The following is a 16,652-nucleotide window of genomic DNA, read 5'->3' as shown; positions in this document are numbered from 1 at the left end:
GCAGATATTCATACAGAAACTGACTACTTATGTTGCAGAATCCATCCTTTGTGAAAGTGTGGGTTAGACGAAGATGGCCTCTGAGGTCCCTTTCAGCTATTAGCTTCTGTGATTATGTTAGGGACTTTTGACTTACAGTCATTAGAATGAGTGTGGTTAGCATCTGTCCAACATATACATACCTACCTGGGGTAGGAGAAAGAAAAAACCAGATTTTAAAATTACTTTGTTTCTGAGATGCCTGCCTTGCAGTCACTATCTGTCGGGGTGTTATACCCTTTCTTCCCAAGTGGCTTTCCCAGTACCCAACGCTCCTAGCGCCACCCACACAAGTCCCTGGTTTTTAGGTGTTTGTTCTGAGACTGACGATTACACTATTCAGAAAACAATGAAGTAAACAGAGAAAGTAAGCCATACAGGAAGAGTAGCAAACAAGCTGTTATGGACATATTGTATGTAGAAATTCATTTTTAGGTGTGAATAATTGTAAATGTGTGTTTATTTGGTTCTGCTGAAAATTAAGTGCATAATGCATTATTTAAACATTAAAAAATAACTATGTGGCAGGTCTAGTTTGTAAGCTCTCAGAGTATTCAGGTGAATATGTAGTCAGGAAACTTAGATTCAGTTTCCTACCTCTGTTACTCAGTCCCTCGGTGATCTTGGACAAGTGGATGACCTCTATGGCATCCCCAACTCTAATTCTATGATCCCACAACTTCTGAGCCCCATTACTTAATATTGTAATCTGTAACATTTTGGTTTTTTGAAACAAATAGAATTGCGGAGCTTACAGCGACCTTGCAGATCATTTAGTTCAAACTTTGCAGGAAAGGAAACAGAGGCAAAGAAAGAAGTGAATTAGTGGCAGCAGTGGGACTAGAACCCAGTTCATTTGACTTCCTGGCGTGTCTTTCTTTCTACTGCATCAGAGGCAGCATTCCTAACCTTTTAGCTATTTGACAGGGTTGTGGTGAAGGTCAGATGAAAGAACTGATTGAAAGTACTCTGTGAATTGTAAAGCACCATACCAATGCAAGGAATGATTATTTTTTAGCTTTATCTTCCTTGGTCCTCTTGGGCTCACAGCCAGATAGCTAATGATGTGTAAGCAAACGCTTGGATGAAGGAAAGGAACTCATTATTTATCAGAGCCTTTTGGTGTATGCTTGGCTAAAGTCACTGCAATGGGAATCAGGAGACCTGAGCTCTCATCCTGATTCAGCCACTGACTTGCTTAACTTTGGCAGGTAATCTCCATGAGCCTTGGTGTCTATATGTTTATATGGAGATGGTACTAGTTGTTGTAATAATGACGACAACAATAAAATTATAACAATTAGCATTTCTATAGTGCTTTAAGGTTTGCAAAGCACTTTGCAAATATCTAATTTCATTCATATAATACCCCTGGTGGGGTAGATGTTTTTACCTTTCTCGCAGGGTTGGTAAAAGGGTTGTAGCCATACATCAGAATCTTGGGACAAAGAGAACCTGCGTTGCCTTTTTCATGAATAGAATTTCTACCCAGAACTACCTAGGAAAAAATTTGTTCTAGATAGCAGGATGCTTTACCCCTTGCAAGCACTCTGGCTACACAATACCAAAAGGAATCATTTATGGGATTTCCCTTGCCCCACTTTGAGAGCTACCCACCTCAACCCCTGTCCCTGAACACCAAATAGTAGCCTCTCACTGTTGGCTGGCAGGGAGATGTGCATCTTTCCTACACGTGATAGCATGTTATCACATGCAGGTTTCTAATACTTGGTCTTGTGTGTACATCTACGATGACTAATGCTCTTTGCTATTGGGGTCATTTATTCTGGAGCTTAGTGCCTTCTCTATACCTTTTATGCTATAGTTGTGATAACAACAATGTGTCACTATCCATCAACAAGCATGTATTAAGCACCTGTAGCACCATGGGTCCATGCACTGGTAGATGCTAGGGATTCAGAGAAAAAAAGAAATAGTCTTTGCCCTTCAGAAGCTTATTTTCAACTAAATATGTCAAGGACCTTTTACATTTTGTTGATAAGGAAACTCCTTCTAGCAACACAGACTACAAGTCATCTGTCACTTACAGTTTTAGAAAGTTACCTGAGAACAAGAGCTGTTCAGAGACTTGGGTTTGCACAGCTTGTAAGTGCTAGAGGTGGGGTTAAACTCATTTCTTCTTGACTCAAAAGTCCAACACTATCCATTAAACCTTGTTGCGTCTTTAATAGTAAACCCTGAGCTCAGTCAAGGCAGCAAGCATTTATTATGCATCTACTGTGTGCCAGGCACTGTGCTAAGCTCTGAAAATACAAAAAAAAAGACAAAAGACAAACCCTGCCCTCAAGAAGCTTACAGTCTAACAGACAATCATAAAACAACTATGTATAAACAAGTTATATATACAGGATAATTTGGAGATAATCAACAGAAGTATGAAATTAGCTTTAAGGGAAAGGAAAAGGAATGGAAGGGAGGACGGGAAGTAAGTTATAGAAGTCTGGAAAAGTAGAGTTTTAAAGGGTTTTAATGCCAAACCTAAAATTTATATTTGATACTGGAGGTGACAAAGATGGTAAAATCTGTGCTTTGGAATAATCAGTTTGACAGCTGAGTGGAAGACTGACTGTATTGAGGAGGGAGCTAAGGCAGTGAGGCCAATCAGCAGGCTATTGCAATAGTCTAGGAGGGGGATCATGAAGGTGGTGGAAGTGTCACAGGAGAGAGGGGGCATATGCTAGGGATGTTAACAAAAATAAAATTGACAGGACTTGGCAACAGATTGGATATGAGAGTTGAGAAAGGGTGAAGAGTTGAGTTTTGATTCTAGGTGAGTGGGAGGATGGTGGTGCCTTCATCAGTAACAGGGAACCTAGGAAGAGGGGAGAGTTTGAGAGGAAGGATAATGAGTTCAGCTTTGGACATGTTTGGGTCAGTGTAGCACCTTGTAATTTTTAGAGTGCTTTTAAATCGTTATAATGGTGGGGCACAGTGGAAGGAAGATTGGATTTAGAGTCAAAGGTCCTGCTTTGAATCCTCATTCTGTCACTTTCTACCTAAGTGACCAAACATGTTCTACCTCTAGGCTTTCATTTCTTCACCTGTAAAATGGTGGAATTACAATATGGTCTCTGCTGTTCTAGGTCCTGTGATCTTTACACTAATTCCAGCAGATAAGTAGAATGACTATGTTACCACCCCTATTTTGTAGCTGAAGAAACTGAGCCACAGAGAAGTTGTGACTTGCCCAAGGTCCCATAGTTGTGAGTGGACAAGCTAGGGATTGCACCCAGGTTACCTAACTCTTCATCATTCACTACTTTACCCATAGAAAGCAGATCTTGTCCTTTATTTTCTTTTCAGACTATTGATCCTTCTTCTGTGGCTTTGGTGACCCTGGGTTCTTCCAAAGAGATGTTATTTGAAGGGGGTCCTAAGCCCTGGGTCCTAGAGCCTTCTAAATTCTTCCGAAACATCACCACAGAAGATGCTGAGAGCATTGGTCTGTCTCTCTTTGGGCCCCCTGCATCCCGCAACTACCTGCAGCACTGGATCCGAGTGACCTGTAAATCCTTGGGAGAACAGGTAAGCAGCAGGGACAGTGGTCAGGAATGTCCTGAAGAGGAAACACAGACAAGGCTGGGACAGGACCCAGGAGTCTCTAGGAGGGTACCAATGAATCAGAGATTGCCTGGAAGAGCTGGGACTCTGGCAATTTGTCTGTGGCCCCCACCTCTTCTTCCTTTGAGACACTCATGCAGGCTTCCCAGGTACCCCACCTAGCCTTCCTGCCCTGGGTAGCATTTTGTTCTCCTGAATTTTCTCACTGACTATACCGTCTCAAAATCCCCCCAGAAAAATTTATGCAGCTGTCCAATTGGAAGGGATCTGATGAATGAATTCAGACTGAGTGACAATCAGTAAAGACACCTACCCACAAGATTAATAGAACAGAGAATGTCAGAGTTGGAAAGGGCTTTAGAATATAGAATTTCAGAGCTAGAATGGTCCTTAGGACTTAAGAATGTCACAGCTGGAAGGAATCAATTAGATCCTCCCATGAAATGGTTTTCTCCCTCAAGAACGAATTTAGCCACAGAATAAAGAACAAAAAGCAACATTTTGCAGTGTTGTTTACTGGATTTCTTTTTTTGGAGGTGGGGAGGAGAACTGTTGACCTTTGAATCATGGTGTATGAAACTCCCCCTACCAGTGCAAATCAGTTAGCATTGGCTTTAGAGTTAGGACTTATTTTCAAACCCCGTTGTCTGGTTCTTATTTCCTTTGTGCCTTGAGCAAATCATTTATTAGGCCTCAGCTCTCAGGAGGTTGGACAAGGTATCCTCTGAAGCCACTTCCAGCCCTAGGTCTATATCCCATGACCCTGCTGTAGTCCTGCTCTGAAACATGTAGTCTTTGAGAGTTTCTGGGACTCTGAGCAGCTACTAGTATCAGAGGTTTTCCTGGGCCTGGCAGATTCTTTTTCTTTTGAAGTCATAATGTGTCTAATCATGAGATATTTGTTACCACTTGAACAATTTTTTATCTTGGCTCAGAATGTACACATACACACACACGTTTCTGAGAAGCAGCATGGTGCAAAGGTAAATGAATTGTATTGAGAATCAAAAGACTTGATTTGAGTCCCAGCCCTGCTTATGCCCTGTGATTGTAACTATAGACAAGCTGCATAACTTTTCTGAGGCTCATTTTCCTCATCTCTAAAATAAGGTTGGACTAAATGACTTCCAATGTTCCTTCTAGCTCTAATATAATATTATTTATGACCTCTGGTCTATGACTCCCAGGTCACTTTTATGTCTGTCTGAATTTTCTCTCTTCTGTGCTAGATAGTCCCAGTCTTAAGTACTTCCACATAGGTCCTGGATCCTTGCCTTTTCTAATGCTCTCCTAGGCGTCCTCTTTAGTCTACCTTTATTCATGCTATAGCTTATATCTATACTTCATTTTTTATGTCTGCCTTTTCAAATCTATTTAAATTCTCATTAAAAACCTGTGAACTTGTGAATATGGTAATACAACCTTGAATTTTTATAGTGACTTCTTTTTTGTCTTGAGAAACTCAAAATGTCTCACCCATATTAATTTGTCTGTCTTCTCAGCATCCCTTAAGGGCAGGCAGCAGACAGAGAATCATCATTCCCATTTTATAGGTGGGGAAACAGAGACACAGAATAGGATGGTTAAGTGACTTGACAGGGGTCATGGAATGAGTTAGAAATGTAAAAGGAGAGGAATTCGGCTGTCCCGCTGCTGGTCTGCTGCTTTCTCTGATCTTTTCATGGGGTTCACACAGGTCATCGCTCTCACAGTTGGAAACAAGCCCAGTGTCACCAACCCCTTCCCAGCCACAGAGCCAGCCGTAGTGAAGTTTATCTGTACCCCACCTTCACGACTCACCCTTACACCCGTCTACGCTAATCCTCAGCTGGATCTGTCCTGCCCTTTGATGCAACAGAACAAGCAGGTGGTAAGTGTGAGCCTAACACTAAAGAGGTGATGGGAAGGCAGATGCTGATGTGTAGAACTCTCTCAAAAGGAACCATATTTTCTTTTTCACTTTAAATATTTTATTTTTTTCCAGTTTAAAAATTTTTAGCATTCATTTTTTTAAAAATTTTGAGTTCCAAATACTCTCCCTACTTTCCTCTCTTACCCCTTCCTTGAGAAGGCAAATACTTTGATTTTGATTATATATATGTGAAATTATGCAAAACATTTCCATATTAGTCCTATTGTGAAAGAAAGCACAGGCCAAAAAAAACTCCAAGAAAAATAAAGAAAGTTTTAAAAAGTATACTTTGATCTGCATTCAGTCTCTCTCAGCTTTTTCTCTGGAGGTGAATAGCACTTTTCATCACGAGTCTTTTGAAATTGTCTTACATCATTGTATTACTGAGAATAGCTAAGTCATTCATTGTTGATCATCATTACAATATAGCTGTTACTGTGTATAATATTCTCCTGGTTCTGCTCAATTCACTTTGCATCAGTTCATGTAAATCTTTCCAGGTTTTTCTGAAATCATGCTGCTCCACATTTCTTATAGCACAATAGTATTCCATCACAATCATATACCACAACTTGGTCAGCCATTCCCCAATTGATGGGTATCCCCCAAATTTACAATTCTTTGCCACCACTAAAAGGGCTGCTATAAATATTTTTGTGTATATAGTCACTTTTCCTTTTTAAAAAAATATCTCTTTGTAATATAGACCTACTACTGCTATTGTTGGATCAAAGGGTATGCACAATTCTATAGTCTTTTGGGCATAATTCCAAATTGCTGTCCAGAATGGTTGGATCCACTTACACCTCTACCAGCAGTGCATTAGTGTCCCAATTTTCCCATATCCCCTCCAATATTTGTTATTTTCCTTTTTTGTCATGTTAGCCAATCGAATAGATGTGAAGTGGTACCTCATAGCTATTTTAATTTGCATTTCTCTAATCAGTAGTGATGAAGAACATTTTTTCATATGACTATAGATAGCTTTGATTCCTTCATCTTAAAACTGCCTGTTCATATCCTTTGTCGTCAATTGAGGAATGATTTGTGTTCTTATAAATTTTATTCAGTTCTCTGCAAATTTGAGAAATGAAGCCTTTATCAGAGAAACTTGCTGTTAAAATTTTTTTCCAGTTTTCTGCTTCCCCTCTAATCTTAGCTGCATTGGTTTTATTTGTGTGAAACCTTTTTAATTTAGTATAATCAAAATGATCTGTTTTATATCCCATAATGCTCTCTGCTTCTTGTTTGGTCATAAATTCTTCTTTTATGCAAAGATCTGACAGGTAAACTATTCTACACTCCCCTAATTTGTTTATGATATCATCCTTTATGTCTAGATCATGTAGCCATTTTGACCTTATCTTAGTGTATGGTGTGAGATGTTGGTCTATACCTACTTTCTGCCAAACTGCTTTCCAGTTTTCCTAGCAGTTTTTGTTGAATAGTGAGTTCTTGTCCCAAAGTTTGGATCTTTGGGCTAATCAAAAGCTAGATTACTGTGGTCATTTACTACATTTACTACATTTACACACCTAACCTATTCCACTGATCCACCATTCAGTTTCTTAGCCAGTAACAGATTATTTTGATAATCACCACTTTGTAATACATTTTGAGATCTGGTGTGGCTAAGCCACCTTCCTTCACATTTTTTTTCATTGAATCTCTTATATTCTTGTCCTTTTGTTCTTCCAGATGAATTTTGTTATTATTTTTTCTAGCTCTATAAAATTCTTTTTTGGTAGTTTGATTGATAAGTAAATTAGTTTAGGTAGTATTGTCATTTTTATTCTATTAACTCAGCCAACCCTGAGCAATTAATATTTTTCCAGTTGTTTAGATTTGATTTTATTTGTGTGAAGAAAAGTATTTTGTAATTGTATTCATATAGTTCCTGGGTTTGTCTTGGCAGGTAGATTCCCAAGTATTTTATATTGTCTATATTTATTTTAAATGGAATTTCTCTTTCTGTCTTGCTACTTGATTTTGTTGGTAATATATAGAAATGCTGGTGATTTATGTGAGTTTATGAACTATATTTTTTGAACAGATCATTGCTGCCTACCCAGGAACAAAATATGTTCCTAGAGTAAGAACTCTAGAAGTTCACTTATGAGTCTCAACAAGTAGGGTTATAAGTGTTGGGTATCTGTGGACCAAGAAGCTGGACATGGCCAAAAAGGAGGAAGTAAATAAGGTGGGGAGGCCAGCCATTGTATTCATAAAATCATGGAAAGTCAGAGCTGGAAAGGAGATTAGAGGCTGATTAGTCTTCTCAGTTTCCTAATAGGGAAACTGAGGCCAAGGAAATGAATATGACTTTTTTTCTCAGAAATCAGAAATGTCAGAGCTCTGATTCAGCCAGCAATTATGACTTTCATGCAGATCCCAAGAGGAAGAAAGGGAGAGAAAGGCAGAGGGAGGATGGAAGAAATTGGGACCTGGTAAGGAATAAAGTCAGTCAGTCAGGGAGATATTGGTAGGGGCAGAGGAGTCACACTATAATGAGGGACAGAAAATTGAAATCCAATTGTCTGGTCCAATTAGACCAAACAATATGAATTAGACTGACATTAAGCTCAGACCTTTCTTCCCAGGATATTTGAACCCTGGCAAAAACAATATTATAAAACGCTACTGAATTAAGCACTTTTCATCTGCAAGTTTGAGGCTCAGAAATGTGTACCCCATATTATTGACTCTGTGGCTTCCTCCTAATGTATTCCACCTCCTCATGAGTGTCTCCAAAGGGCTGTGTTTCATAGAGAGAAAATTTGTTCTTCCTTCCAGTAGACAGAGATATGCACAGACCTACACAGAAACACACATACACACACACACACACACACACACACACACACACACACACACACCCAGTATCCTCACTGCCATCCAGTTGTTTTCAAATCTGAGTTACTCTTATCACTTCAGTACTGACATCTTTAGTCAGCATCATGTTTTGTTCAATCCACAATTCTATCTCTAATGAAAGTACTTTGTAGAAAGGCATGGCTGACTTCTATTGCTAGTGAGCACAAAATGACGGATGACAATGTTACTTCAGGAGGAGGTGGGGGACACCCTTGAGGTTGGAGGCAGTGGTGGCTTCTGCATTGGCTTTGGAAGTGAGGGCTGAGGTCAAGGCAGCAATACCTGGGAAGGAAAGCCAAAGATAAGGAGTGAGTTCCTGTCATCATACTGGGCTGTCTAGTTCAGTACGTAAAGATCAAGTCCTGGGAGAAGATCTGTCTTTTCTACCTGCCATCAGGGAGTCTGGGTCCCTCACTGAAAGATGAGGTGCTAAGAGTGTAGGGGTAGAAGGTCAGGGGAGAAGAAGGCAGGAAATGTAAGAAGGGGTTAGGTTATGAAGGGCTTTGAATGCCAAACCCAAGATTTTATATTTGATTCTAGAGGTGATAGAAATGGTAGACTGTGCTTTAGGACAGTCACTTTGATAGCTGATTGGAGGATGGACTGTATGGCAAAGAGAGGTTCTACAGATCATACCTATTCAGAAATAGACTAGATCTGGTTGGCGTACTAGATTCACTGTAGCCACTGGGGACTATACATACATACATACATATACATATACATGTACATGTATATGCACACAATGGCCATGTTAGCTTGGGTGTTAAGTCTTCTAAGGAAGTGGCTACAGCTATTTGTGGTGCTATCATCCTGACCAAGCTGTCCATCATTCCTGTGAGACAAGACTGGCAAGTCTTACACAGGGCTCAGCAAGGTCCCTGGGCATTGGGGATCAGTTCTGACATGTCTGATTCCTGCCCCTAGAGGGACTGGTATTGTCTCAGCTTCTAGGCCTCAGAAGCTGCTGATAATGGTTGGAATCGATGACCACTACACCTCTGATAGAGGCTGTACTGTCGCTCTGGACAACTTTTCTAAAACAGTCTTTGGTGCCATCTTTAAAACCTATAGCTGCCCAATTCCAGACCTATGGAAGGAAACTGTATTCACTAAATCTTGAATATTGGGAATTCACCAACCATGTTTGAGTATCTATCCAGAGAGCCTAGGCAGCAGCTGTGGTTACCACAGAAATAATTTTGTAATAACAAAGAATAAAATGAGCTGTTCCAAGAAGGAGGGAAAAAAAGATGGAGGGAAACAAAGAAGGAAGGAAGGAAGGAAAGGAGGAAGGAGAAAATCAGGGAAGAAGGAAGCGGGAGAAGGGAAAGGAGGGTAGGAAAGGCTGTCCCTACTTCCTCTTAATAACTTATGGATCTGCCATTCATTTATACCTGTTTTGAAGATGTTTAGATCAAAGGAGATAATATCTGTGAATGTCTTTGTAACCACTGCACTATAAAAAGGTTAGCTTACTGATGCTATGATTATTGTTGTTGTTTTTCTGGCTGGCATTTACTATTTCTTGGAATAACTAGTGCCCTCACTTTACTCCCTACTGGGTAAAGTAGAACAGTCTTTTATTTAATCTAAATTTTGCCTTTCTCAGACTCCAAGGGGGCCCCCACAGTTCTAGCATCTGGGATTTGGTGAAGTCACATTTCAGTCTCTCTATCCCCTTCATGATTTATTGACCACAATCACATCTGCTGGGATTTGGCTGTTTTATCCCCTGTAGTCCTAGAGATTGATTGTTTAGAGGCTGCCTCCCTTAGGTATTAATAGCTCAGTGCGATATAAGTCAAGGTAAAATATAGATGGTTTAGTGTTTTCAGCTCCACTGTTTACCTAGACCCTGCATTCAGAACGGGGTGTGTCCCAAAGACACATCCAAATAGAGTAATGTGTGGTGTGTGTGTCCTGGAGCCATACAGAGCCTCTTCAGAGGAGATCCATTGTGGTAAACATTCCCTTATGCACCAGCCTTGAACTGTCCACGGTTCTCATGTTCTCATGTATTTATATAATGGATCTCTCACCCAGGTGAAAGACAGTCTGACTTAAGTGTACAATCTTTGATGGGCTAGTGGTGATGTGTCATAGATATCTCCAGGCAGTAATGTACCAGGGTGGAAAAGTTGTCATGTGATAAATCAATCTAAAGTCAGTAGCCCTGAGCCACTCTGGCATTGCTTTTGTAATTTATAATCTTATCAGATGTCCTTGGGGAGAAAAAGAGATATATCTCTCTCCTCTGCCCTGTGTACAACATTACTTTAATTTTATACTTCCTTGAATCCAGAGGTCATCAAGGAAGTATTTTCTAAGTAAATAATTGGTGAGGTGAGATGCTGGGATGGAAGAGACCTGATCATATTAGACAGTTGAGTTTCTTAGTAGAAAGTGGATGTGATTAGCCTTGTGTAGACTTAAGCATGGGACATAATGAGGATATGCAATTGAGCAGGTATAGACATGATCTGCCTGGGAAGTAGCTACTCTTTTCTCTTAAGGAAAGTAAATATGCGTGCTTGGTGAATAGAAAAGAAAGTTAATGCCATTGATTTTCTTTTTCCATGGCATCATGTGTGCAATAAGGACTTGAGATAATAAATCTTCTCCCATTACATTAGGAATATAAGTAGGGCACAGATGATGCTACTGACCAGCCATTAGTCAGACATATACTTTGAATTGTTTTTCCACTGCTCATCAATAAAGCAGAATGTCTTTATGGAACATCTTCTATGTGATCCACACTGTGCCAGGCACTGTGGAGAAGAGATGAGAAGAGATGATGCAGTCCCTGCCCTCAAAAGGCTTGTAGTCTAGTTGGCAAAGATGAGAAATCCATGCATGAAATCATTAGAGAACAGTATGGGTAGTGTGTGTGATTCTGTTCAGAGGCAGAAGAGATCATTCTTAGTTGCATCTTTTAAGGAAGATATAGATAAACAGAAGAGCATCTGGAAGAAGCCAAGGTGGTAAGGCGATTGGAGAATCTGCTATACAAGCATTGTTTCAGGGAACTCAGGTAGTTAAATCTGGAGAGGAAAAGATGTGACAAGTAGTCTCCAAGTATTTGTGGAGCCCTCATGTGTAAAAGATTAAGCTTATTCTTTTTGGCTCCCAAAGCACATAACTAGGAATATTATTGGGTGATTGCAGAGAGTCAGACTAAGACTTGATGTAATTTTGTAACAATTATACATATTTGTAAGTAGAATCAACTCCCCCAGGAAGCAGTGGCTTTGCTGTCCCTGGAGGTCTTCAAATGAAGACTGAATGACTCCTCCTCGGGGCTGTTGTAAAAAGGACCCTTGTTTAAGTATGGCTTGGACTTCATGGCCACTAAGGTCCTTTTGGTCCTGAAGGATTGCTGGAATTTGGATGGGAGGGGGAAGGAGATAGGACAATGAAGAGACCAAGCTGACTGGACCAGTAACGATGAAGGGTTGGACAGAGGAAGTTGGATAGAGGAAGACCTCAAAGGTCGGATCAAAATGGGAATGTCACCTGGAACCACTCCCACCTCTGTTCCTGGTCCCTCTTGTGATCAGTGGCTCCCATTACTGAGATGACTTTGTCCTGAGATGTGGTTCGTAAGAGGATCATAGAATGTTGGAATTGGAAGGGGCCTCAGAAGCCATCTGGTCCAATTCATTCTTTTTTTTTTCTAGGCGAGGCAAACAGGATTAAGTGATTTGCCCAGGGTCACATAGCTAGCAAGTATCGTGTGTCTGAGGCTGGATTTGAAATCAGGACCCCTGACTTCAGGGCTGTGATGTAGGTAGCATTGGCATTGGTCTCTGTACACAGGGACTGATGCATATCTATCCAGGATGCAAAATGTGGCCAATGATTTGACGTTTTTCTCATAGGTGCCTGTTTCGAATTATCGAAACCCTGACCTAGACTTGGCTGCTTATGATCAACAAGGTCGACGATTTGACAACTTCAGTTCCTTGAACATCAGATGGGAGTCCACTAAGCCTTCTCTGGCCAGAATTGAACCCAGCCTGCCAATGCGACTGATGTTGAAAGATGATGGAGTGGCCAAAAGAAGCTTCATGGTAAGGATCCCCTGTGGGTTGTGAGTCATTTAATGGGGGCATGGTTCAGTGTCATGACCTAGAGGGTTCTTTCTCTTGTTTAGGGTGGTACTGAAAAAAAAAACCTTGATAAAAGACTTAAAAAAAACATTCTCTGGATATAAATAGCTAGAATATTGAACCGATTTCATTCTTAAGATGAGGTTGAGGGTTGTAACCCTGGGGCTTCTTCTTTATTTTTTTTTTTCTGTCTTATGTCAGGCTTGCAGACTGTCTCTGTTTACCATGAATCAGGAACCACTGCAATTTCTGCTACAGCTTCGGGCTACCATCATTCTCATCTCAGTGCAGCCAAAATACAGCTACCGGTACTTTCCAAGGGAGAGGAATCTGGGATGGGGTGGGAGGAAGGGAAGAAGGGGACAGAGGATCATACATTTTTTTTCCTTTATTTATTGTCTTATTCGTTTATTTTTAGTTTTCAACATCACTTCCACAAGATTTTGAGTTCCAATTTTTCTCCCTATCTATACCCCATTGCCTGTATATCTTATTTCCCAGGTTCATATGAAAACAATTTTTAACATTTGTTTTTAAAACTTTGGTTTCCAAATTTTCTTTCTCCCTTCCTCCCTCCCCACCCATCCTCATTGAGAAGGCAAGCAACTCAATACAGGTTATACATGTGTAGTCATGCCAAATACTTCCATAGTTGTCAAGTCATGAAAAACTAACTATATTTCCCTTCATCCTGTACCATCTCTCATTTATTCTATTCTCTCTTTTGACCTTGTCCTTCCTTAGAAGTGTTTGCTTCTGATTATCCCCTCCCCCAATCACATTTATTTTTTGCCTTCTGTTTAGATCCTAACCAATATCCTCGTTTCCCCAGCTTCAAAAGTTCAGAACATTTGGGAATGCTCTGAGGAATGCTTTCTTTCATTTAGATTATTTCTCAAATATTTACTAAACAGTTACTATATGTTTATCACTGTGCCAGGTGCCATGAGGGAAACCAGAATAGTGAGTTTGTAAGTTCCCAGATCTGGAGCTGAAAGGGAAGGATCTTAGAGATCAGCTATTCTTCCCTGCCCCATATGCACACCTCTTTTTATGGAAGAGGAGAGAGACCCAGAAGGGACTTGCCTAAGATCGCAGAGGTAGTACACATAGGAGGTGGGATTTGAACCCAGGTCCTCTGATTCCTGAGGCAATGCTGTATCTTCTATTCCATGTGGCCTTGAAAGCATAAAGGTAATCTTCTGGAGACAGTGAGATATGTACATATTTGAAACTGATAGCAATGTAAAACAAGATGTGGTTAAAAGTTAGGAGGAAAGGAAGTTGTTAGAAGAAGCTGCCACTCTCTTTGGACCTGCAGTGACCTCTGCCTGACCAGAGTGAGTCAGAGAAGTCTTGGTGGAGAGAGTGGGTCTTGAGTTAGGTCCTCAAGGGTGCACAGGATTGAGACAGGCAGAGAAGTTGGGGCAGGGACCTCCAAGAGTGGAACAATAAGAGAAATGACCCAGAGGAATGGCGGTGGTGTACATAGGAGAAAGTAAGACCAGTTTGGCTGCAACAAAGGTTGTATGGGTAGGAGTTGGAAATAAAATTAGGTCAGATCATGGAGGCCCTAAATGCCAAACAGAAGAGACAGGACCTGATCCTGTGGGCAGTGGGAAGTCATTATTAGTTCTTGAGGTAAGAAGTGATGTCACGAAAGTAAGCTGAGACCACTGGGTAGCATTTGTTGGAAGGACCAGCTCATCCACCTTTGTTCCTCTGCTTCCAGCCCTGTATCTGGAGGGTGTTTGCTGCTGGGACACTGAGGGGACAGACTTGTATTTTGTCTAGTTATGCAGCATCTGGCATATCTGTTTATTTGTTCTCTTTCTGGAACTGGAGCATTGCCAACCATTGTGCCCAGAGAAAGCCATCATGTGCTTGGCACGGCCACCCTGGGGGAGAGGTAAAATACTTGCAACTGTCACCAGACAGAGCAGTGCTGTCCAGCCCAGATTTCCTAGTAACGCACCTGACCCAGATCCTTTATCCATTCCACCCTGTCCCAGAGCAGTTCTTGTTAGAGACATGGTCATTCTTGGCCTGGTCCTACAGTGCTCAACCACGGGAGTCTTCCTTACTTGAGCCTTTCCTCAGCCTAAATTATCAAATCCCAGAATAGCAATCAACAAACCAACAAACATTTATTAAGCATCTACTACATGCCGGGCAGATGATGAGGAAACAAAGGCAAAAAATGGACTGGCTTAGCCTCTAGTTATATTCAAGGAGTTTATATTCCTCTGTGTGCCTAAGTATATAGAGAGAATACATACCCCCAAAAGTACAGGGTAATTTGGGGAGGGGAGACATGAGGAGCTGGCTATATATCCCCAGTAGAAGAAGGTAGCTGGGGGGGGCAGTGTCTTTATTCATACACTCCTTTATTGAATAGCTTCAATCCATGTCTCGCTGCCCCACACTGGGGAAGGGGAGAGAACATGAGGGTAGAACAGTGGTACTGAAGAAGAAAAGGACTAATTCTAACCCAGAAGCTTATAGCCTAGTTGTAGAGCCATTTTCAAACTGTTGAGACCCAAGGCAGGACATTTTATGTCTAAATATCCAAATCATTGGTACAAACATATGTTTTAAGAGTTCAAAGGAGAGTAATAATAATAGTTAGCATTTATAGAGTGCTTTAAGGTTTACAAAGTACTTTACATATATCTCATTTTATCCTCACAACAGCCCTGGGAGGTAGGTGCTATTACTATCCCCATTTTATAGAGGAGGAAACTGAGGCAGACAGACATAAAAGGATTTGCCCAGGATCATGCAGCTAGGAAGTGTTTGATTTGAATTTAGGTCTTTGTGACTCAGGACCAGCACTCTATGCCCTACGCCACCTAGTGGCTGTACAAAGAAGACCACTTGAGGGGCTGGTGTTCTCAGAAGAGTGGGTTGAGATTGTATGATTAATTTCAATTCAATTCAGTAAGCATTTATTAAGTACTTACGATATGCTAGACACTGTGTTAGGTATTGGCGATACAGAAGCAAAAATGAAGAAAAGGGTTAAAATTTGGCCTAAAAAAAAGAAGTCAAAATTCTCTTAGGTGAAGGCAACATGAATGCAATTGATGAGATGCAAAATATGGAAGGATAGGGACAGGAGCTATGATGTCATTGGTATAAGGATCGTCCGGGAAGGAAACTCCCTGTGCCGATCCAAGTCAATGCCTTCTCTGTAACTTAGTCCTGGAGAGTTGATTAGAGCCTTGAGAGGGAAAGTGCAACTCGCCCCAAGTAAATACAAAGTACTTTTTGGGGAGAGGCGGGGAAGGGCTGCTAGCCCTGCTTTGGGAGCAGAAATCTGGACAGGCTAAAGGTTGCACTCAAATTGAAACTTGAATGGAGCTAGTGAGTCTCAGAAGCCATCTTGAATGCCAAGATGAGGGAATGTGGATTTTCTCTTTGGGCCAATGGATTATTTGACAAAGAGAATGACATGATGAGAGTGGTGTTATAGGAATATTAATTTGGTAGTGATGTGAAGGATAAGAGAGACAAGACAGGTTTGGAGGCTGATGTATTATCTAGTTCGGGGAAGCGGGTGATGAAAGCCTGGATATGGAGAGGAAGGATAAGATGAGATAGTGTGCATTGGACTTGTAGCGATGACATGCTTTGGCCACTGTCTAATAGACTGCCTTATTTGAAAGACACTAGTCTACTGTCTGTCCATTTCTCTCACAAGCACTTCTCTACAGCAGACCTAATATGGATTTGTTTTAATGCCAACATTAGCCTCCACAACCCAGCAAACAGAAGAGAGGCTGAGCATAGCACATTTTGCTTTTGGTTCTGCTGCCCAGTCAGCCTTAGGCCTGGAGCCTGGACCTCACTAGCCAGCTATCTGTTTTCATTTCAGCCCTAGGCATAGGGCTGACTTAGCCAGTGGTTGCATTTTCCTTTTGTTAATCCAGCCAGAGTGAAATCATAGCTCAAGAGGGACAGCCAGACAGTGGCAACAGACACAACATCTGCTCACAACACAGGTCAGACCTCCAGCCTGGCCACTGAAATATCAGTTCTGTTGTTGCCCATCCCTGTGCCCCATGCATGGCTGGGTTAATCCTAGAACGAAGGTGAGATCATGGTGGGAGGAGCCTCCACTGTGGGGG

General features: G+C 41.2%; 1 protein-coding gene across 1 annotated transcript in view; it reads left to right on the top strand.

Annotated features, from left to right (window-relative positions):
- The window catches only part of NUP210 (nucleoporin 210), a 170,250-nt gene that overhangs the window by 90,262 nt on the left and 63,336 nt on the right, over positions 1-16,652 (top strand). Inside the window, 5 exon segments of the mRNA XM_020981244.2 lie at positions 3,364-3,585; positions 5,318-5,491; positions 12,292-12,457; positions 12,460-12,483; positions 12,724-12,830. Coding sequence (XP_020836903.2) covers positions 3,364-3,585; positions 5,318-5,491; positions 12,292-12,457; positions 12,460-12,483; positions 12,724-12,830 — 693 coding nt within the window.

Source organism: Phascolarctos cinereus, unplaced genomic scaffold (genome assembly GCF_003287225.1).
Source record: "Phascolarctos cinereus isolate Bilbo 61053 unplaced genomic scaffold, phaCin_HiC Scaffold_4;HRSCAF=312, whole genome shotgun sequence".
NCBI classification, from domain to species: Eukaryota; Metazoa; Chordata; class Mammalia; order Diprotodontia; family Phascolarctidae; genus Phascolarctos; species Phascolarctos cinereus.
This window is presented reverse-complemented; position numbering and strand designations above follow the sequence as displayed.